Source organism: Physeter macrocephalus, chromosome 8 (assembly GCF_002837175.3).
Source record: "Physeter macrocephalus isolate SW-GA chromosome 8, ASM283717v5, whole genome shotgun sequence".
In the NCBI taxonomy this organism is placed as follows: Eukaryota; Metazoa; Chordata; class Mammalia; order Artiodactyla; family Physeteridae; genus Physeter; species Physeter macrocephalus.
The window spans coordinates 81,470,066-81,495,116 of record NC_041221.1 but is presented as its reverse complement, the minus strand read 5'-3'; the positions used below and the strand labels follow the sequence as shown (position 1 = coordinate 81,495,116).

At 37.6% G+C, this 25,051-nt stretch overlaps 1 protein-coding gene across 6 annotated transcripts in view; it reads right to left on the bottom strand.

Moving 5' to 3' along the window:
- The window catches only part of MSH3 (mutS homolog 3), a 185,460-nt gene that overhangs the window by 93,411 nt on the left and 66,998 nt on the right, over positions 1-25,051 (bottom strand). For all 6 annotated transcript variants that reach the window (XR_008618074.1, XM_007113660.3, XM_007113661.3 and 3 more), the window contains exons 12-13: positions 22,570-22,679; positions 3,794-3,926 (exon numbers count right to left, since the gene is read on the bottom strand). Coding sequence is in view for 5 of the 6 variants with exons in the window: in XM_007113660.3 (XP_007113722.2) it covers positions 3,794-3,926; positions 22,570-22,679 (243 nt within the window). In the remaining variant the exon portion in view is untranslated. The remainder of the gene's footprint in view (positions 1-3,793; positions 3,927-22,569; positions 22,680-25,051) is intronic.

The window sequence follows — 25,051 nt, the reverse complement described above, 5'->3', positions numbered from 1 at the left end:
CCCTCACACAGAAACGAAGACCCAGCACAGCCAAAAATAAATAAATAAATAAATATTTAAAAAAAAAAAAAAAAAAAAAAAAAGAAGAAGAAGATAGCTATTCAACAGGTATAGCAGGGCAACCAGTCCAGGTTGGATCAGGTAGGAAGGCTCAAGAAAATGAAATTAACAGAATATTTGATGAAAATAAATATCTGGAGATGAGAGGACAATGTAAGTTTGAGTTAATGATAAGTACACAACATAAATAGTATATATATATATATATATATATATACACACACACACATATATATATATATGGATGAATGCTAAGCACATATTTAGTAAGTTAATAATTAACTACAAGAAATGAAGTAAATTATGCAAAAAAGAAAAAAAAGGAAGTTAGGTCCAACTGAACAAAAGCTGAGTTCAAAATGCATCATAAAGCACCTTTTCTCCAGAAAGGCCATGGCTTGCTAGGAAAGATACATACAGGAAGCTGCACTGTTTGTATAAATGTGCAGCCTAGAATTAATTTACAGCCTAGAATTGACCTAGAGTCACTTAATAGTATATTCTAATAAAAGAGCAAAAATTAACATTTTCAATAGAATTTCTGAATAATAATGTCTTGTAATTATTGTAATTTGATAAGCAAAAAAGGGGATTGATGGTTCACGTTCAGGTATGATATAAAGTTTAAGTCAGCAACAGAAGCAAGGTGAAAACCAGAAGTGCTTGCAATCAAGTCCTAAGTGCCCATGGCAGGTCGCTCCCAAACTTCTTAAGCAAAATGAATCAATGGAGCTGCAAGAAAGCTGAGGATAAGAGTAAAACAGTTGCTCCTGGAGTCTCTCATGTTCAACCCCATTTCTGGCAACAACCTTCTCTGTGGAAGAGCTTGAGAACACATGCCCAAGTTCAGAGGCAGGTCATCACAGGACTGGAAGAACCCCAGCCTAAGCTCCATACTGACAACATGGCTTTGGGCTTCTACCAGTCTAGCTATGAAACTATTCTCGTCTACAAAATTCTGGAAACACTCTCCTTTCAACATTTACTAAGTGATATAATCCTTTAAATGTATTCACCACCCTTAGCACTTATGTATCATTTTCTTACAAAATAGTTATTGAGCAGTTAACATGAATTCCTATGACTACCACTATTTTCTAAGATTTAAATTTGAAGTCTTAGTATCAAAAGAAATGCTTATTTTATTTAAGAGTCGGCCCACTTGGTATCCTCTATTATTATCATCATAAAAATACCTATTTATGCCTATTCCACAACACTTTCCACACAGCCAGATGGCCTAGGCCTACCACTTCCACAACATCCAAACCGTGTTCCTTACCATTTTCTGAATTTCACATAATTGGCACAATCTGTACCCAGGATATCACTCACCATTTGGTGCATACAGCAGAAGCTTATTTAGAGTAATCTAATGATAAAGAACAGACATGTGTTTGATGGTATGTTCCAAGAGCCAGCTAACTAATCTATAAAAATTTGCTTTAAAGCATTCAGACTTCCTAAAGTTGGTCTGTTACCAAATCATTTCTAATCTTCGCTTTTCAAATCAATCTTTAGGCACATTCTTGCGTAAACACTAAAACAGCAACAAGGAACAGCTTCTGAGTGAGTCACAAGTTCCTTCAGTATAGTTTGAAACTCTAAAAAGTCATTCCTGCTCTGCCTGTTGGTTACTTTTAAAAGGATCATATTCCATCATATGTGGAATCTAAAAACAAAAACAAAAAACCCGAACTCATAGATACAGAGCACATATTAGTGGTTGCAGGGGGTGGTTGTGTGGGCAAAATGAGTGAAGATGGTCGAAAAGTATTTGTAAGTTGCTAAAAGAGTAGATCTTAAAAGTTCTCATCAAGAGAAAATTTTAAAAAACTTTGTAACTATGCAATGGTAAAGGATGTTAAACAGACTTACTGTGGAGATCATTCTGCAATATATATATATATATATATATATATATATATATACATCGAAGCCTTATGTTATATATTGATACCTAAAACTAAAATAATGTTGTTTATCAATTATACCTCAATTTAAAAAAGAACTAGATTCTGACATTTACCAGAGTTTTAAAACTTTTGTAAGTACACAAACTTTACGAAATGCAAATATTAAAGTACAGTTTAAAGAGAAGCAGGAAGGCATAACAGAAATCACAGCACCAATTTTGATGCCATGGATACTTTGATTCAGCTCTTCTGATTAGCAATTGATAATTTTTTCAGCTTTGCTCCTATTTTCTTTTGAGAAAAAAAAAACCTCTAACATCTGTCAGTGAATCCTTTCAAGTAGTGAAGGCAATGTGTTTGGAGATCTGTTGCTTGTTGACCGGTTATAAGCCCTGATTGTCAGCCACTGCGTCAAGGTCGAAAACAAAATAACAAATGGTTTGACACCCATTCTGTAACCTCAAAAGAGTCAACCATAAGACTTTCAACTACCAGGGCAGCCTCTACTATTGGCAGCAAAACAACAACACAGTGCACCAAGCAATGGTACAACAGATGCCGCCAACCCCATAACCAATGCACACATTTTTTCCCTAGGGATTAGTATTTCCCAATTTCAACTCGTTCTTTCTTTTCAAATGTAGCCGGAACATATGGAACAGTTACGTAAGTCCTCTTGGGCACTGCAAGTATTCTTGGAAGCAGTAGTTATTATTTTAGTAAAACTTTATGGGGGAAAAGGTCTAAAAAAACTAAAGACTCGTGAAAAATTGGTCACAACTAAAGTTTGGGCACATAAAAATTCTTCTACAATAAAATTATTAAATTGGCAAGGGTTTACATTTGGGCAAAAAATAAAATTTGCTTATGTAGGGACAACCAGGGAAAAAAATGCAATGGTATTCAAAACTGCTACTACATCAAAAATGGTTATGTCCAAAACTGTAAGCCACTAAAACCCAATCAAGGACCGTCATTTAAATATGAATTCTGTCACTTAGTAACAAGTTACTAACCCTCTTCTTAGCATCATCATTTAGTCAAGGTAATGCAAGCTGTTGTAGCATTATATAAAGACAGCAATATACATAATTTCCCACCAGTAAGAAGGTGTTAAACCTTCTCAACCTCACCAAGTTTTTTTTTTTTACAAGGAACAAGAGTCTAATGTATGTGACTTCTGCAGTAAATAAGACACTATAAAAAGTTTATTAACAATTATAAATATAACTAATTGATAATTTTTAAAAATTTTAGGCATATTTTGAAAATAAAGCAAATTATTTCTCTAACAAACCTCACTTGCTACTGTTATGACTTAAACTGTAAAGCTTAAGTGATGAAAATCAAAGGAATGCTTTTTACTTACCCTCAATATCCAAACTTGTCTGTATATTAATACCACCACAAATATTTTACTAGCAGATTTCTCCTTTGGTTAAGTCAAATAAGAAGTTGTTCTGAGGTCAAAAGAAATAAGGCATCTCTTTCTAAAAGTAGACGGTCTAAGTAAATTTCCTATTTTGATGATGGTCCATACTTTGAGGTTGAAACAGGAGAACATCCTGTATTATAACAGAAGGACCTCTATGTATTGCTATAGTTAACAAAAGTGGGCAAACTTTACTATTTACAATGCAAAACTGGAATAATCTCAGTTTGTGCAATTAAAATCTCTAAGGATTCTCTCATGTTATCTGCAAGATTTTACAAAATAAAATAAAAAGAAAGCTCTGAGATGTTTCCCATTAGCACCTGGTGTCCTCAAGCTGAAGAACATTATCAGTTTTAAAAGATTCGATTTCTATCACACTTACTTTTTTGTGATAAATGCTACAGAGACCTCTTTCGATGTCAGGCAATTTACGTAGATGATTTTCTATCTGGCCAAACACACTGGATTCTGAATGGAGAACTTCAGATACAGCATCAAGTCGAGCATTTATCTCCCTGTGAGAACAGAGTAATGGCAATTATCAGATATGTTAGGAATTCAGACTGCAAACATTTCTCACTCTAATGCCCAGCACTGTGAGAGCAGCCACTCAGAAAAGAACAAAGGAGACTCTTCCTCCATACCTCTGACCCTTGTCTGCCCCTTAACATCGAAATCGAAGAGCAGGTACCACACAAGGAAAATCATTAACTAGATGGCTAGTCATTAACTAGCCAGCAGAGACTGGCTCCTTAAGTTTTCCTTCCTCCAGAGCAAACACACAGACTACACTTCCCAGCCTCCCCTGCAGTGAGGTATGGCCGTGTACCCAAGTTCTAGCCAGTGAAATGTGGGTAGGAATGATTACGCCACTTTTAGCCCTGGCCCTTAGAACCTCCTGTGATCTTTCACATTCACTCTTTCCCCCTTTGCCAACTGGATGTTGAGTCCAGGGCAATTCTGCGAGCCCCTCACCTGCTGACTCCATCAGCATGGGTGTGTGAGTAGAGCAGAAAACCCTCCACTCCCACATCTGCTACCAAATGAACGTTTCATTAGCAAAAAATAAACCTGTATTGTATTTAAACCACTGAGATTGAAAATTTACTTGCTACCATTGCTTGTATTACCTGATTAATAAAATGGGTCTACAGTGGGCAAATGAATTTCCTACTCTGACTGAAAGGACGGACCATCTCAATCAAAAAGCAATTCTTTCAGCTAACCAACTTTTTTGAGAGAATACTTGGTGGTGGTGGTTGAACTGATCAAGTGTTTGACTAAAATGGGACCAGGCACACTGAGCCTGGGCAAAGACTGGGAGCAGCAATAGAAAGTGCAGAGGATGGGATTTCCCTGGTGGTCCAGTGGTTAAGACTCCATGCTTCCACTGCAGGGGGCACGGGTTTCGATCCCTGGTCAGGGAACTAAGATCCCGCATGCTGTACAGCACAGCCAAAAAAACAAAAAGGAAAGTGCAGAGGAAAAACATCAGGAGACATGGGAGGCAAGGGCTGCAGGATTTTATGAATGGCTACACCAAAGGTGATGGGCCACTTGGGGAGAAATGGTGAGACTCTGTCAATTCAACATGGAAACCTGACTAAATGTGTCCTAAATGAGATAAGGCCCATCCAGCACCTATACACGTCAAAGGCCTACACTAGGTATGATGGCCATATGTGAAAAGACTGAAAAAAGTAAACATATCTAGTAGAAAATGGGCCTTTAGTAAATGCTTTTTGGATCAATTTATGAACAAACAAGCAAGCAAATGAAAGAATGAACTGACATTTGGGGGGAAATGGGGCCATCAGCTGTTGAATACACATCTATCAAAGTTCTGTTGATATCATATACACTGATGTGAAGGGCAAACCTTATATCAGAATCCTGCCTAGATAACTATTAAATTGAGTACTTCACAATTAATTGAGTGCTTTTATCTTTGTTATCCTTATAACTATCCTGTGAAGTCATGCCTGTTCACAAAACAGATACTAACTTCAGGTCTCATTTTTTTTAAAAAATATTTATTTATTTATTTGGCTGCACCGGGTCTTAGTTGCGGCATGTGGGATCTTTAGTTGCCTGACTAGGGATCAAACCCGGGCCCACTGCATTGGGAGCCCAGAGTCTTAACCACTGGACCACCAGGGAAGTCCCCAGGTCTCCTTTTTGTTCCATTTTTTCTCTGGCTCATCCTCCGCTATGTAGAACAGGCATTTGGTTTAGCATGACAAAGTAGAACAAGCCAGAGCTTTGTAGACACACAGGCTGATTCTTCCATTCTCAATGGGATGGCCTCTTAAATCTCTTCAGTTCTTTCCATGTCTACTGCCACTACCCTAGCCTAAGTAAAAATCATTTCTCACAAAGAGAAATGTTCTACCAAATCAGTCTCCTAACTTTCCACCCCATGCACTTCTGTCCCTTTTTCCAATCCATTCTCCACACTGTCGCCCGAGTGGTCTTCCTAGAACCCAAACCTGTTCATGCCATATCTCTGCCTTAAGCTCATCAATGACCTGCCATTAATCTTAGATTCAAATCCAGAATCCTTAACTGACCTATAAGACAACTGATCCCTGCTTACCTCGCAAGTCTCGTCTCAGATCACCTGTCACTCTCTTCCTTTCACTCTAAGTTCCAGCTGGACTGAACTTCTCCCAACATCTCGGTCACTCCAAGTTCTCTGACATCAGGGCTTTATCATTTGCTCCTCACTCTGCCTTGAAGCCTCCTTTCCCCTTTCCTACTGCCTACCAGCTTCCACTTTGGCAAACTCCTTCTCACCCTTCCTCTGAAAGGGCTTTCTAGACTCACTAGACTATATTTCATCCTTTGCCATCCTTTTCCATACAACCCTCTGTTTTCGTTCCACAGTGGAACTTACAACTATATTTACTTCTCTACTATCTTTACCGCTAGACAGTAAGCTTGGTGAGAATGGGCATCATTTCTTCAGTCCCATAGTTCTGAGATCATGATATGTGCTCAATACGTAGCTGCTGAATTTGACTCAATTGAATTTCAAAGACTACATATAAAATAAATCAAGATGAGGTGAAAAAATAAAAAATTAAATTTTCTTTGCATAAGATTGTTAGGGTAAAACATTGATTTATTTTATCACAACGTTTACCCCAAATGCTATACAAATATAAAGTTTTATTTTAATAACTCACTCCTGCACAAATGAAAGATGACACCAATTGAAATAGACTAAGTTGATGCTGCAGATGGTATGAGGACAGATAAAATAATGCCATCTGTGAATGTATAAAAGACAGCCAGATAGTTACTCCCTCAAAAATTATAAAGGTTGTCTGAAATATGGAAAGATAAAAGCAAAAGAGGTTAATAAAAACCTAAATCATATTTATGAAGTCTTCCAAAAGACTTTGAAAAAAATACTTTCTTGGAAAATAGAAAGGTAGTAGCTTTTTTTAGCCTTGTGACAGCCCAGACAAAAGCCTGTTCACTATGAATCACTTTCACATTAACCCAGCCTTCACTTATTAGGGAGGTAACAGCTCAGAGGTTAAGAATTTGGGCTGAAAACGTAAATGACCTCAGTTCAAATCCAGGCTCTTCCATTTACCAGTAATTTAGACTTGCCCTATTTTCTCCATCTATAAAATGGAAATAATAATGGTCCCTAACTCATAGAGTTGTTACAAGAATTCAATGAAATAATACATATTAAGCACTTAGCACAGTGCCTGGTACGTAGTAACTACTCAATACATGTTAGCTGTTACCACCATTATTATTACAGAGATCTTTATTTGGTTATGAAATTTGTTTGGTAGGTATCACAGAGAACAGCTCAGGGGAGGGAGAAACAGCACTCAAAACATAAGCTTGGAAATAACTATGTGTAGACAAGCCTTTAGGCACAGATATGCAAAAAGGTGTTTTGTGCCAAGTGAACAGGAAAGGATTACACAAGGAAAGCTACTTCTGGCATCTCAAGTGCTACATGTGACTGGTAGTAGTGACCTGAAGTACTGTGCTAAGATTGGTTAGTAGGTACATTGAGAAAGAATGCCATAACCAACTACAGTGTCTAACACGGGCAGGGAGAGGGGGAGACGGGGAGAGGGTGTGAGGCACTGTTTACCACCACGAATTTCTCATCACTGGGGCAGCTATACTTCCACTTTTATCTCCTATAAGCAGATCAGAATGCAAATCAATAAAAAATGACTTCTAATCAAGTTTTTTACATAAAATGGTGTATCTTAGAACTGTTCTTTAATTAGCAGGTATAAGACTTTCTAAATAACCATAATAAAATAATAGGTCAGACGACCAGAACAGAAAACAATTATTTTGGTGCAATGAGAGAGATCAACAAAACAGGAAATAGCACTGTCAATTAAATGAGGGTAAAGATATTATTCCAAGGTGCCCTATGGTATTCTACAATTGATCTTACCACATGATACATTCTAAACAAATGAAAAGAGGACACCTGAGTCATTCATTTCATTCCATATGACAGAAAACAATGAATCTGAGGTCCTGGGGATGACAAATATTCTTCTTTACCACCAAAGATCCAACGAGTAAATGTGGGTGTCGCTGGAGTCCTTCACGTTTGAAAACGAACTGAGTGATGACGTTAATATCTGTTGTATGTGGCTGTCACTTAGAAACACAGTGTATCACCTATAGCTACTGCCATAGTAAGGACATGTGATCAGTCTGTACCTGCTGGTTGCTATTTGTGGAGATGCCTCTATAATTCTAACATCAGGTTATTTGGGGAGGAAAGAAATAAACTACTGGGGAGAGGTTTTTGTTGTTGTTGTTTGTTCTGATTTTTTACTGAAAGGTTAGCTCTAAAGACAGATGATATAAAATGAGTGAATTAAATTCAGACATTAACACATTACTCATGTGATATGGCTAAACCAACTACCTAAACAACTTTCTGGTAGAAACATGAATCATAGGCCTTCTCCTAGGGCCTAACCATCATTATTTGAATCCACCTAGCTTTGCCTTTCACATACACTATTCACTCATTCATTCAATGAACAATTACTGAGTGCTTATAAACACCAATTGCAAAAATAGAAGATGGAGAGTGAAAGTGAAAGTAGGAGCTAGAAAGGTAAGCAGGGACCTGGTCATGTGAGTAATGCAAGCCACACAGGAGCTTTGACTTTATCCTGAGAGCAAGGGGAGCCAATGGCTAATGTTGACAAGGACATAAGAACAGTGGCAGGAAGACTGGTTAGAAGGCCGTTTCAGTAATCCAGCGGAGTGACATTGATGATGTGAACCCAAGTAGAGGATACAGCAATGGAAAGAGCACATAGTTTCAAGAGATATTAAAGAGGTAAAACAAACAGGAGTTGTGACTGATTAGATAAAGGAGGGAGGGAGAGAGGAGGAAGAAGGAGTAACTTGGGTAATGAGATGCAATGGGATGCCATCCGCAAATATCACGCTCAAAACCTTATAGATCATGAAAGAGAGAGTTTATTTTATTTATGAAATTACATTCTAAAGAGCTATTCTCAATATTTACTTTGTTGCAAATTGTAAATCACCCAAGTTTTTAAGGATTTTTATTACTCATGTTCAAATGAGGCATCATTTTACCAAGAGACAATTCACCCTTTTCAGAATATTAAATAGAACAATTTTCTGACAGCTACCTTCCAGTATTAGTTCAGGCCACAAATCTGAGTCTTTGAAAAGAGTATGAATATGATTTCTGTTTTTGCTGATAATGGGAATGGGTATTTTCAGACCATCCCTCCCACTGAGGACAATTCAAAAAGCCAAACAAAACATAAAACACGTTCATGAAAGCATCAAAGGACTAACAAAATGGTAAGGAAAAACTATACAAAAATCTAAAAGAAAGCAAGAACCCAAAGAAATAATCCAGCAGTCAAAACCACTTTTGCACTAAAAAGATATGCCAGAAGAATCTGCTGTAAAAACGAGCTGGCCTCATAGTACGGGTAAACTTGTAGACTAGGTGAGCATCATTTGGATGAACTGAAACATGTCAAACATTGAACTTGAATTAAGATGTCCCAGACTGGAAGTATCACTGAGAATATGGCAGAAGCAAATGAAAATCTTCTTTGGGAAAAGACCTTCATCTTAGCTCTCGTGTTATTTATTTATTTATTTTTATTGGAGTACAGTTGATTTACCATACTGTGTTAGTTTCAGATGTAGAGCTAAGTGATTCATTTTTTTCAGATTATATTCCATTATAAGTTATTATAAGATATTGAATTCCCTTTGCTATACAGTTTATCTATTTTTATGTATAGTAGTTTGTATCTGTTAATCTCATACTCCTAATTTGTCCCTCCCTCCGTCCCTCCCTCCCCTTCCCCTTTGTTAACCATAAGTTTGTTTTCTGTGTCTGTGAGTCTATTTCTGTTTTATACATAGATTTATTTGTATTACCTTTAGATTCCACATATAAGTGATCCATATAGTATTTGTCTTTCTCTGACTTTCACTAAGTATATATTCTCTAGGTCCAATCATATTGCGGCAAATGGCATTATTTCACTCTTTTTTATGGCTGAGTAATACTCCATTTTACACCACATCTTCTTAAGCCAATTGTCTGATGATGGGCACTTGGGTTGTTTCCATGTCTTGGCTATTGTAAATAGTGCTGCTCTCTCACTTTATTCTTAAAAATAAAATTTCTAAATAATATAACCAGCATTCAAGCATAGAAGAAACGAGAAGAGTAAGAATCAATAGAAACAACAGACAACAGGAAGAGACATACAAACTATCAAGCTTTGTGGGGTGTGGGGCTGAATGATAAAAAATACTCAATAAATTCAAAAGACATTGTCAAAAGAAAGCAGATGAAGAACAGAACAGGTAGAGAAATTAGAAATCAAATCAGTTATATAATTTCCATTACTTTACAGGTGATCTTTCTCTTGCTCTCTATAGGATTTTTATCTCTGATTCAGTGTCATGTGTAGTTTCATCATCATTTAGCAAAATGTGGATTTCTTGTTTGTTTTCAATTGCACTTTGATTCAATTGTGCTTTCTAAACCTAAGGAGTCACATCTTTCATGAAATATGAGAAACTTTCATCTTCTATCTCTTTGAATATTGTCTCTCTTTTCCTATTCTCTCTCATTTTCTTCTACTGGAAATCTGATGAGGATTATGTTAGACTTGATTTGTCTTTCAATCTCTTCTATCCCTGATCACACTGTCTCTCTGTGCTACACTCTTAGGTAATTTCTTCAGATATCATCTTGGATTTCAGATATTGCATCTATTCTGGTCTAACCCACCCACCATTTCTAAAAGTTGTACGTAGTTCTTAAAAAATCAACCTGATCTCTTTTGATGGTATTTTTGTTCTGTGCTCATGTTTTTATTCTCTTTTGTGTTTCTTTTAACTTGGTGGTTCAATATTTATCTTTATAATCCCCTTATCTGAAGGTCTTGGGATTCTAAGTCTACTGTTTATAATTTCTGCTGACTCAACTCATGATTACTTGTTTCTCCACATCTTCTGTAATTATGGTTTATGAGCTTACAGCAGAACTTGCTCTTTGAGATTCCTAGGAGGCCTAGATGAGAGTGTATCCCTTCAGGGAGGACCTGTATTTGCTTTCGCTAGGAACCATAATGCACAATGGGACAATTTTAAATAAATTTCACAACTTAGAAATTGCCAGACCACAGAGATAAAACAAATTAGAATAACCAACCTGAGTGAAGGTGGGCCTGTGGTTAAGAATTCTTGGAAACCTGGCAACTATAGAACAAAGCAGAGACCAGCTAAAGGTTCCTGAATAGACTGCATCCCAAAAGATGCTGGTTAATCCATATGCAATAACAGGGCAGACATTTGGGTAAGAGGCATTTATGGTCACTTTTTTCTTGGTGGCAGCAGTCCCCTTCTCCACTCTCACTCGCATCCACACAGCAAAGGAAAAGAGGCATGGGGTCAATACCAATCAGTCACAGCTCCCAGATATGCTTCACCCACCACTCTTCCTTCCCATTTATGAGAAGTAGTGTGTCTCACTGGGCTGAGTAAGAGCAGAGTCACCACAGGTGAACATTTGTTGGCAGGCTCATGGAACATGGGAAACCACAAAGAATAAACAGGGCCTCCTTGTGTAGTTAATTTCAGGAAGTTCCAGAGAGTTAAAATGGTATTTAGTTTTGCTAATATAAACTAAATGTTATGTGGAGCAAATATATAATATTCTATTACTTTGTCATTTAGGCCAGGGCTATAAATTAGACATACAAATATTAATACTCTAAACATATGGGTTTACCAAAATAAAAGTCATTTAATTATTCAAGAAAATTAACTATCACTAAAATGTACTTTAGAAAATTACACAAAAATCTAGTCAAGGACCTATTTCCTAAAACCAACAATTTTCAATTTTCTTAAATATTTGTGTGATTTAAATGCCAAGAATAAACTTAGCATGCTTAATTCTCTTAAGCAGTTTTATAAAAATCTAATTTGAATTATAAAAGTATTCTTCATTTGTTCTAATTATGTTATTGAGCTATACAGTGAGTCGCAAGCATTTTATTTTAGGTATAAAAGTTTCCATCACTTGCATCTCCTTCTCCTCACTAGATTACACCTTGACCAAATTAGATTAGAAACTCCTTGAAAACAGGAACACTGTGTCATTAACACTGAATAATACAAAATTAATAATAACTATCTGGGACTTCCCTGGTGGCACAGTGGCTAAGAATCTGCCTGCCAATGCAAGGGACATGGGTTCGATCCCTGGTCCGGGAAGATCCCACATGCCCCAGAGCAACTAAGCCCATGTGCCACAACTACTGAGCCTGTGCTCCAGAGCCTGCGAGCCACAACTACTGAGCCTGCGTACCACAACTACTGAAGCCCGTGTGCCCAGAGTCCATGCTCCGCAGCAAAAGAAGCCAACGCAGTGAGAAGCTCATGCACCACAACAAGGAGTAGCCCCCGCTCACTGCAACTAGAGAAAGCCTGCAAGCAGCAACGAAGACCCAACACAGCCAAAAATAAATAAATAAGTTTAAAATAACTATCTTATACTACTAAGTGTTAATGTGCACTTGGTCAATCAGAACAGAAAGTTGAGCTTCCTAAATTCCCAAGACTCAGTCAAGTTAAAGTATTAAATAAAAGAGAAAGGCTGTGATCCAAGCCCAACCACATACAATGACTGCTCAAATGCTAATGGTTGTGTCATTCTGAGAAGGGACTCACACAAAGCCTCTACCTCCTTACCAGTGGTCATTGAAAATTCTCCTCACGATTCTGACTACAGCTACAGGCAAAAGATAAAATACAGGCAAGATAAAATATAGGCAAGTACCTGTATACAAGATTCAGGAGAACTGACCAGGACAGATACAGGACAACTGACATCGTGGACACACAGCCTCCTTTCTGTCACCACTGGAAGCCCCCAGCCAGGTCATCTTATGACTGTCTTCCCATCTTTCTAAAACAAGATGTGGTGGAAAACAGATGCTCTCAAGTCTAACATGGGCTTTCCAGAGAGATGGGCTTGGGTTTGAATCTCACTTTCACCTGATTAGGACGGTGGTGAAGGGGTGGTAGCAGTACCATTAAAAAAATTCATATGTATATGTGTGTGTGTGTGTGTGTGTATGTATTATATTCTCTATATTATTTACTTTTTAAGAATAAAACATTGCAAACACACTTAAAACACTACCCCAGCTGTATTTCTTTCCCTTTCCTCCCTTCCCAGAAGTGACCATTTTCCTGATGTTAGTAAATATCCTTTCTATTTCCTGTTTTTATATTTCTACCACTTATGTCTGAACCCCTAAACAACACAAATGTGTTACAAAGTTCAGATAAATGGTTATTGTGCTCTATGTATCCTTTTATAACATTGTTTTTATGAGATTTATCCACATTGAAACATGTAGACTTGAGTCATTCATTTTAACTGCCATATAATATTCTAATGTATGACCAGATAACTATTTTTCCACTCCCCTACTACTAACTAGGTTGCTTACAATATTTTGGTATCACAAAGCTCACAGCTATCTTCTTGACTGCACAACTGATGCCAGGAACCACAGTAATGCTTTATATGTACCATCTCATTTGGTCCTCACACCACCACTATGGGGTAGGTAATGCAATTCCCATTTTACAGGTAAAGAAACTGAGGTGTACAAAAGTTCATAACTTGGCCCAAGTGACACAACTGAATGAGGGAATCAGAACTCAAGCTCAAGTGTCTCATTAACTCCAAAACTGTGCTTTCAGACATGCCCCTATGTGCTTTGCTGGATGATCTTGGTTAATGAACCTGAGTGTCAGTTTTTCTCATCTATAAAATAGAAGCAGTAACCATCTCTGAGGATAGTTGAAAGAACAGAGATAACACAGATGAAAATGCAGCACAGTTAGACACTGGTTTCCCTTTTTGCCATTTTCTTTCCACTCATATGATCCTCTTGAGTTTTTATTCTTCTGTTTCCCCCCACATAGAGACTAGTTTACAGAGGAACAGACCTCACCTCTCAAGCACTTCCCTCTTCCCATCTTGGCTACTCTTCTTTCCTCAACTCTTAGATTTGGATTCTGCTCCTTTCTACCAAAACATTTCCTTTCTTTTTTTAAAAAAAATGTTTCCTTTTCATCCCTAAAATCAATCTAACATTTTGCTTATATAAATACCTTCACCTGGACAGATACACTCCAGAATGTTTTTCAAAGGTAAGGGAGATGAAAGGTTTTTCAGAATACTGTACTATAGGAGCAAAATTGCATAATGTTTGCAATTTACAAAATTCAGTGTTCTTTACAACCTCACTACAGATATTGAATAAACGTGTGATACATTTAAATAATAATCAAAACACTTGTTTCCATTCCAGAGATGTGTACATTTGATCTGCCCATGCCAAGAGGAGGCAAGATATGAAATAATTGAGCCTATCTGTTATGGATTGAACTGTGTCCCCCAAAAAATATATGTTGAAGACCTCCGTACCTCAGAATGTGACCTTACTTGGAAATAGGGTTATTGTAGATGTAATTAGTTAAGATAAGGTCATACTAGAATAGGGTAGGCCCCTAATCCAATTTGACTATATTCTTATTAAAAGAATGCCAAATGAAGAGAAATGCACAGAGGGAGAATACTACGTGAACATAAAGGCAGAGATAAAAGACAACACATCTCCAAGCCAAGTAACACCAAAGATTGCCAACAAACCACCAGAAGGACACTGAACAGATTCTCCCTCACAGGCCCACTGACATTTTGATCTTGGACTTCTAGCCTCCAGAACTGTGAGACAAATTTATGCCATTTAAGCCACCCAGTTTGTGGTACTTTGTTTCGGCGGCCATGGTAAACTAATACACTATCTAAATCACCAATGATGTAATTCAGATTCTACAGGTATGGTCTTTAACAGCCATAAGAAAATCACGTTGACCCCAAATATTTCTAAGCAAATAAATTCTGACTCAGATGTGTTTAGAGTTATGAGCTAGACCTTTTTACATGATACTTAAAACTAGCTATGCCTGATGTGGATGATAGCCCCTTCCTGTCACCCAGCCTGGCTTCCTTACTAAGTCACATGACTTTCTCTGATCAACTTCTATCTATTCTAATTCCACTAGGGGTTTGACAAGAATGCAAGATGTCGCCACACCATTTCTTCCACTGTTAAGTACAATGTTTTCAAACCTGAACAAGCAATTATTCCACTAAAAGAGAAGAAATGATTTCTCAGAACCAATTCTGTGGCACTAAAACAAGGAATCACATGAAAGAAAACTGCTTCTAAGGTTCTTTTAAAATCAAGAAGTTTTTCTTAGAAAAATAAACTTCCCTTATATAGGTTTGCCTTTATTTTCAAAGCCTACTGAGAACCCTAAGATTTTCAAATGGATTCATCTGTTCATAATTTCTTAATCATCTGTTATATTCAAAGTACTATGAGCTGCCAGTGTATTCTATGTGTGTGTTTGGGGTGGAGTAGTAAGAAACAGGACATAATTGAGAGGAGATAACTTTCTATAGTGGGAGGAAGGAGAAGAAGGAGGACTTCTCAAAGGAGGAGTCTGAGTTAGGACTGTAATGAGTCATTCTTTTCATTATCCATTCAATAAATACTTACCAGACTATACTACAAAGCCACAGTAATCAAAACAGTATGATACTGGCACAAAAAGCAGACACATAGATCCATGGAACAGAATAGAGAGCCCATGGTCAATTAATGTACATATGGTCAATTAATCTATGACAAAGAAGGCAAGAATGTACAGTGGACAAAAGACAGTTTCTTCAGTAAGTGGTGCTGGGAAAACTGAACAGTTATATGTAAATCAATGAAATTGGAACATTCCTCACACCATACGCAAAAATAAACTCAAAATGGATTAAAGACTTAAATGAAAGGCCTGAAACCATAGAACTCCTAAAAGAGGACATAGGCAGAACACTCTTTGACATAAATTGTAGCAATATTGTTTTGGATCTGTCTCCTAAGGCAAAAGAAATAAAAGCAAAAATAAACAAATGGTGCCTAATTAAACCTAAAAGCTCTTGCACAGCAAAGGAAACCATCAATAAAATGAGAAGACAACCTACTGAATGGAAGAAAATATTTGCAAATGATATGACCAATAAGGAGCTAATATCCAAAATATAAAAACAGTTCATACAGCTCAATAGCAAAAAAAAAAAAAAAAAACAACCAGATCCCCAAGTGGGCAGAAGACCTGAACAGACATTTTTCCAAAGAAGATATACAGATGGCCAACAGGCACATGAAAAGATGCACAGTGTCGCTCATCACCAGAGAAACACAAATCAAAAGTATAAGGAGATATCACCTCACACCTGTCAAAATCGCTATCATCAAAAGGTCTACAAATAACAAATGTTGGAGAGGATATGTAAAAAGGGAACCCTAATACACTGTTGGTGAGACTGTAAATTGGTGCAGCCACTATGGAAAAGAGCATGGAGGTTTCTCAAAAAACTAAAAATAGAACTACCATATGATCCAGCGAGTCTCCTGCTGGGTACATATCTGAAGAAAACAAAAACACTAATCCAAAAAGATACATACACCCCAATGTTCACTGCAGAATTATTTACAATAGCCAAGAAATGGAAGCAACCTAAATGTCCATCAATAGATGAATCGATAAAGAAGATGTGGTATATTTATACAATGGAATATTATTCAGCCATAAAAAAGAATGAAATTCTGCCATTTGCAAGAATGTGAATGGACCTAGCGAGTATTATGCTTGTGAAATAAGTCAGAAAGAGAAAGACAAATATTCTACTCTATCACTTATATGTGAAATTTAAAAAAGAAAACAACCAAATTTATATAACAAAACAGAAATAGACTCCAGACATTGAGAACAAACTAGTGGTTACCAAGGGGGAGAGGGAAAGGTGGAGGGGCAAGATAGGGGTATGAGATTAAGAGATACAAACTATTATGTATAGAATAAATAAACAAGGATATACTGTACAAACAGGGAATTATAGCCATTATTTTGTAATAACTTTAAATTGAATATAATCTATAAAAATATTCAATCACTATGTTTTACAATATTATATAAGTTTCAGGTATACAACACAGTGATAATGTTGTGAATCAACTATACAACTATACCTCAATTTAAAAAAAGGAATACTGATATATGCTACAACATGAATGAAGCTTGAAGATATTATGCTAAATGGTAAGATAGTCACAAAAATACAAACATTGTGTTATTCCACTTATATGAGGTACCGAGAATAGTCAACTTCATAGAGACAGAAAGTAATATGGTGTTTGCCAGAGTTTAGGAAAAAGGAGTAATGAGAAGTTATTCATGAATGTGTACTGAGTTTCAGTTTTGCAAGATGAAAAGAGCTCTGAAGATGGACTGTGGTGATGGTTGCACAATACTAATGTATTTAATACACTTAAAATGTACTTAATGAATGTACTGTACTTAATGACATGTACACATAAAAATGATTAAGATAAATTTTACATTATGTGTATTTGACACTAATAATACATATTTTGTTTAAAAAGTGCAAATGTAGAAAAATGAGCACAGGTGAAAAATACTTATCAAATGCTTGTTATAAATAAAACACACAGATGAGTGAGACAGGCAGATATTAAACAAACACTGATAAACAATTATCAATCATAATAAGTCCTATACACTATCCAAGAATAATACGAAGAACATAATTTAGATTAGGAGGTCAGAGAAAACCTCTCTGAAGAACTAACACTTTAAGGTAAAACCTAAAGAATAAAGCAGTTAGCTGTGTAAAAACTGAAGAGAAAGAAAAGAATATTCTAGGTAGAGAGACAAGTAAATGCAAAGACCATGGGAAGAGAAAAAGCTCTGGGATGCTCAGGAACTAAAGGAAGGCCAGAGTGAACAGACGACAATGAATGCATGAATGCAGAGGAGAGTCAGACAGAACAGCCATGTTTAAGAATTTTAATTTTATCTGAAGCACAATGGAAAGCCAATGAAGAGTTTAAGGCAGGGGAGTAACATGATTCAGCTTTTATTTTCAAAAAAGAGATCAGTTAGGAGGATACTGCAGCAGTCCAAGTGGGACTGACTGCAGTCAAGATGGCAAGACATGCACAGTCTCTGGATACATTTTAGAGGTAAAAGCAACAGGACTTAGTATTAGATTGGATGTGGTTGTCAAAAGGAAATGTCCAGAGTAACTCCCAGGTTTCTGGCCCAAGCAACGCATTAGGTGGAGGGGACAGGGAACCAGGAGGAGGAAAGGGTTGAATACATTAAGTTTGAGATGCCTGTGATACACCTACGTGTTTAGGAGCCTGAGTTGAATATATAAGCCTGGAGAATAGAGGGGAGTAAGGACCAAAGATACAAATTTGAGAATCACTGACATTTTGATATTTATGGTCATGGGCATAGGTAAGTTCACTGGAGAGAAGAGAAGGGGAGGGAAGGATAAGGGAAGGAAAAAAGCTAAGCTCCTAAGGTTCAGGCCTCAGGAACTCCAACATTTAAAAGATACAGAGAAGAACAGTGATCAAAGGAAACTGAAGAAGCAACCAGCAAGTTAGGAGGGAGACAAAAATTAGTAGTTTCCACTTTAGAAAAAGGGAACAGACTGTACAAAGGTCCAGAAATAAATCACACCTTAGTGTGCTGTGAGAACTGTAAACAGTAAGGAGCAAAACATAATCAGATATACATTTTTTTTAAAAAATCATCTTTGGGTAACGCAGATAGAAACAGAGAAGGGCAATACCAGAGGCATGGAGATGCTTAGTTTCCTTAATAAAAAGTCTTTCATGAAAGGGCTTTCATCTGAGTGCCTCTCATAAAAAGTGATTTTACAAAAAGGCAAGATGATATAATACTACTTCTTGCAGAGAGACAATGTTTTCATCATTGATCAAAATAGTTCATCCACTAGAAGGGGAGGAACTGATTTCTCAGGTTCCCTTTGTGGTTAATAATCTGCTGTTTTATAAGTGTGTATGCACACCTGCACACGCATGTACACACACACACACACACACACACACAGCTGCATTTCCAAGAAATCACTATCTCACTGAAGGAAATGTCTTATTTCCAATTTGTTCTGCATACTCATGTTGAACATTTCCTGAGGCAGAGACATGTTAGTGGATGTGTGGGTCTGGAGCTGCGGGAGATAATGGAGACAAAGTCATCAGCACATGAGTTACAGGAGAAGCCACGGCCACAGATAAGATCCTAAGTAGTGCTGAAAGTAAGAAGATGCCCCAGGAAAGAATCATGGGTAACATCAACACTTAAGGTGCAGGTAGAAGAAGAGGTACTCACGGAGAAAACTCAGAACTTACCTTTGCTTACTATTTCAAAATATAGGGTAAGTTACTGAATCTTGAATACTCTTCTAAGATGACCAAATCTGCCTTAGAAATTAATATTTTGCCTAAAATACCATTTTAGATACTCATCACACACTTTTCAAAGTTTTCTGCCCCTCCCCCCACCCAACCAGTCACTATTTACAAGAAGAATTTGCATTTTGGGGCTTGTGGACAAAACCAATAAAGTACCTATAGTATATGTATAAAAGACTGACAAGACCATATCAACTAAAGGAAGCAGAAGAAATTCAAAGATGGAATCTCTAAAAAAATGAATTCAATATAATTTAATTTTAAAAGGTCTTGGGACTAATGGCTTGCCAACATGGCATTCAGTTATAAGAAGCCAGAGACCTACACTGAAGAATCTTCTTGCCTAAAATTACAGAACTGACAAAACGTATGGGGCACAACACATAAGAAAGCATAACCTATTTATAAAAGCCAATGTGGTTTCAGTAGAGTAACATCTGACCTCAATAACCCAAGTGAATTCTTTGAATCAGTAAGTATAGGGTAAAAGCCATTTATACTTTCTAGAAAGTCACTAGAAAAATTTGCACCAAAGAGGCCATTTTATAGAATAAAAAGTAGTGGGAGTGGAAAATCCTCTAAAACTTGAAACACTTGGTCCTGAATTTATGAACTGTGTCATTGCCCTGGAAGCTAAAATAGGCTAAAAATATTAAAAAGATCCTAAAGGATTTAAGAGAATTCATGGATGATTGACAAATAGTGGGCTCTTGAAGAACTTTGGGAGATTCATCTTATATCTTGCTAAGTTCCCTTGTCACCAATTATTTGTTGTACGATCTCACTATAGACGAAAACTAGGCCCTAAACTAACCTTTGGCTGCCTATGTCAGAGACAGAATATTAGCCTGGATGCATGGCACCTAATGTTAGTACTAAAACAACAACAACAATAAATATATAGCTGAACTACTGACTAATCAGCTGAAGATTTTCTCTAGGTATTTGTTTGGAAGACATGGCAAGTGCAATTAAGATATAACTGGAATTCTTTTGAAGTGAAATTTTTTTTATAAACACATTTTTATTTATTAATATTTATTTTTGGCTGTGTTGGGTCTTAGTTGCAGTGCACGGGCTTCTCTGTAGTTGTGGCGTGCAGGCTCTCTAACTGTGGCACACGAATTCAGCCCCATGGCATGTGGGATCTCAGTTCCCTGACCAGGGATCGAACCCTCATCCCCTGCACTGGAAGGCAGATTCTTAACCACTGGACCACCAGGGAAGTCCCTGAATTCAATTTTAATGGATTAGGAAGCTTAAAGTTTTAAAACTATGACTTAACATAAAAATGGCAAAGGAAGAAGTTTTGTATGCCTGTTTTCAGCTATTATGTTTTAGGCTGGTCTAAAGTTCATACTTGAAAGCACAGGAGTTCAATGCATGGAGTACCTTCTCTCAGCCTTTCTGGGAAAGGAGGGTCCCAAAGAGTACATGATCAACCCCCAAACAGCATACAACATGGTCTACTGAATTTATCTCACATTAATGCTGTTTATACAAAACAAATTTAACAACAGAAATAAAAAATTTAATTTGCATGATAAAGTCTGCTAGCAAGTCTGTTTCTGTTGAATATTTCAACCAACCAAATAAAATAATAATGTGGATGCTTTAGATGCCTTTCTATCAGCCAGAAGGCAACACCCCTTATATTGCTGTCCGCAGACTATCTACAGAAAGCCATCTTGTCTGCTTTTGCTCCATGACGTATCTTTATCTCGTTTGAATACTGAACCAAAGTAGATACTTCCATTTTCAGAATTCCTTCTTTACCTAGTCAGTTTCCCCTGTCCGAAGGTCTTTATGGTCAAGAAAAGAAATCGTAATGACCCACTAAAAGCTGAAGTGATTTAGTAACCAATCATCATCAGAACACTATCTTAAAGCTTAGGACTAACAGTAACAGCATCTGCTATCCTTTGCCAAAGATGGCTATTTACTAAGCACAGCATAAGATGCAGCCATTAGTGAGGCTGCTGTGTAGTTTAAGAGACGATGCAGGTAAAGCCCCTAGCATAGTGCTTGCTGTATGATAAAGAGCTCAAAACTGGCAGTGAAGATTACTGCCTCATTCTATTCCTTACAGCAGCCCTGTGAGGAGGTACCGTACCACTGCAAAGGTGAGAACACGGTAGGCTAGGGGGTGGTGAGCTGCAGCCTTAGTGGGACTGACTCAGTTGACAGAGCCCACTAACAGCACCAGCACTACACTCTCTCTGGTCCATCCATATGGGAAGCTGTTCAAGATGGATTCAATGCTGATTTTAAATCTAGGCTCTACCAGCTGTGAAACATTAAGCAAGTTATTGAAGCTCTCTGAATCTGCTTACTCATCTCAAAGACCCAACCTCAGAGGATGATTCTGAATATTAAATACTGGTACATAGCAAAAACACAATAAATAATAGCATGCATTCATTCAGTCTGTCAGTCAACATTATGTGGACTCCTACTATATGACAGGCATAGGTCACAGCTCCCAAATCTAGCTGCATGTCAGAATCACCTGGGAGCTTTTAAAAATTCTAACTCCCAGGCTACACTGGAGGCCACTGAAATCACAATACCTGGGGGTTGGATACAGGCGTTAAGTATTTCGAAGCTTCCCAGGTGATTCCAACGTGCAGACAAGCTTGGAAACCACTGTGTTTTAGGCACCAGACTCACTTACCTTCCCTGAAAGCACACCTAGTTTACTCATCCTACCTTCTTAAACATCTCACATCTAAGCCCTCTTTCAGATTCTTACTGTTACTTCTTTAGCTCAGGTCCTCAGAACCTCTCTGTGAACTTGCTAACTTGTTCCCCACCCATGACCACTTTGTCTGCTCCCACACACAAGCCAGCTCTGATCCTATCACTCCCATGTGCAGAATCACTGGATCAACCTCCTCTGGCTACCAGCTCCTCAGCCCAGCCTTCAAAGCCCTCAACAAAAGGCAGTGCCCCATCTCCCCAGCCTCTCTCTCCCTACACCCTTATGCTACTGATGACCCAAACTAACTGGTTAACTCACTTTCTCCGGGCAGACCCCATGTCTTCCAACTGAAAGCAGACTCGTTCTTAGGGACAAGGAAAAAAATCTTCCCGATAATAGTCTATTGCCAGATACAAAATAAAATCTTCCCCGATTGAAAACAGTGTTCAGATTAAACACACAAAAGACGATTCCTTTTACCTTAGTTTAAGGAGTGGCTGGGTCACCCACTTCTTTAACTTCCGTCTCCCAAATGAAGTTTTAGTATGGTCTAAAACCCAAAATAAACTTCCTTTGGTTTTCATATCAGTCTAAAAAAGACCAGAAAACAAGGTTTGTTAACTAGATGATTGTATTTGTACCAAAACTGCTAGTTGTTCATGCGTTCTCATTATTCCATAGACCCCAATTTTAAATGTTACGCCCTAGCATAAGACAGAGCTCAAAACAGGTGTTCATTTAATGTCAATGAATGTATACATACACACATCCTTATATACACAAAGTACTTATATTTTACACGAGAAAGATATAGTCTATGTATAGTTTTTAGTTAACTAACAATAAATTATTGAGAAGTCTCTTTTGAAATATTTGTCCTAAACATCTCAAAAATATAACTGCATCCTTTCCTACTCTGGAAAGCACAGTGAAGATAATTTCATTTTCCTTTGGCAGTTCAGTATCTCCCACTACCTAAGAGTTGCCATTCTAAAGACAGATACTCTTATGACAACACTGAACAAGTTTAAGGAGAGAAGTGAACCTGTACTGCACTCTAGGACTGTACCCCTGAAGGGTTTGATTTTAGTCTGTTTTATTAAATCCTTAGCAAAAATTTATCTATGCTTTGCCACTTGAAAGTTAAGCCATTAAAAAATTTTTACAATTAACTAGAGATGGTATTAAATTTTACCAAGGTTTCATTGTAGTACAAAATGTCTAATAATAGGTTTAAGTTCTATTTGGAACATAAAGTTGTTTTCACCTGATTTTTTTTTTTTTTTTTTTTTTTTTTTTTTTTTACTCTTTCCTTTTCCTTCAAATCAACGAGCAGGTACTTACAGAATACCTCCTGTGTGCTCAGTAGAATAATGGTAAAGGTATATTAAGACATGGTCCCTCCTCAGGGCACTTACATCCAAGTGTGGGAGAAAAGACTCCTAATGAGGACACAATGACACCTGGCAGAAATCAACTATAAAAAGTGTGCTATAACCTCTCCAGGCCTTAGGAGTTTAAAGCAGAGCACACACAGAAACTACAGTGGTCATGGAAGGCTCCCTGAGGACGAGCTGGGCAGGCAGAGCAGACTTATGAGGAGACTCCACATCAGTGACTGCACCATCCCTTCCTGAGACGAGAGCCTGACTGCCTGGACCACAGTAAAGGGTCCCAGGAATCATTCTCTAATTACCCGGCATCATCGGAGAAGCAGGCTCAGACAAGAGAGGGAGAGGTGGGGGAGACCTGAGTCCTGTTATACCTTTGCTCTCCCTGACAGCCAGCTCCCTCCTCATGACCCCTTTCCATTGCTCTACGGTAAAGGAGGCCAAAGCCGAAACACAAAGACAAGCAGAAGATGCTAATTCTCAGCTTCTATTTCTACAAGGGCCCAAGTCCTGATAAAGAAAGGGATTTTAGAGGGTATTCTGATGACGGATGATTTTTGCCTTAGGAATGTGATTTCAGAACTGACTCCACTGTAATAGGATGTGAACAGGGAGGATGTGGCAGAAGTAAAGAAATCTTGGAATACCGGGGCTGTGTCTGCAGGCTTTGACTGTGGGCTCTTCTTCACCCCAAAAATGCCCTTTTGTTTGCTACCTTGGGGATGTATACAGAGTTGATGAGAAAGACTTGCGGGAAATATGCTCAACTTCCGGATGACAGAATGACATGATAAAAATGTTATTGCATAAAAGGAAGGTTGACTCCAGTATAAAAGGGCAGCCTGGCAGAGGGAGAAACCAAGTGAGAGAAACTAGACAGCAATATACAAACCCAGGAGTCAGGAGAATAAATTCAGCATTTACTTTAATGAACAGCAGTTCTGGTGATTCACAGCATATGGTTCAGCTTTTCCACTACTTACTCAAATGACTTGGAACTGCTTTTTCTTTCTGTGACTTTGTTATAATAACATTAGTTTTACAATATAATATCTCACATTTCCAAGTGATAGTTTACTACATGAAAGCAATAATTTTAATGTCTCCATTATCCCTCTCATTCATCAATAAAGGGCAAGTAAACAATGATGGAAGTTTGTGAAGTGAAATATTATGCATCTTACAGTCAAACTGAGTATCAGAGAAACTTGTTTTATATGCTGGATAATGAAGTAAGACTGCAGACATTTTAACAATCAGTTAAAAGTATGTAGAAAAAACATAACCAAGCAGACCAAAAAAATCCACTTTACATTAATTTCCAAAGATGATGCCTTTCCAAAGAAATATTTGATAAAGAAATTATCAGGATGGATGTGTTGCTTCAATCATTAAAAAGCACAGCTCTGGGGCTTCCCTGGTGGCGCAGTCGTTGAGAATCTGCCTGCTAATGCAGGGGACATGGGTTCGAGCCCTGGTCTGGGAGGATCCCACATGCCGCGAAGCAACTGGGCCCGTGAGCCACAACTACTGAGCCTGCGCGTCTGGAGCCTGTGCTCCGCAACAAGAGA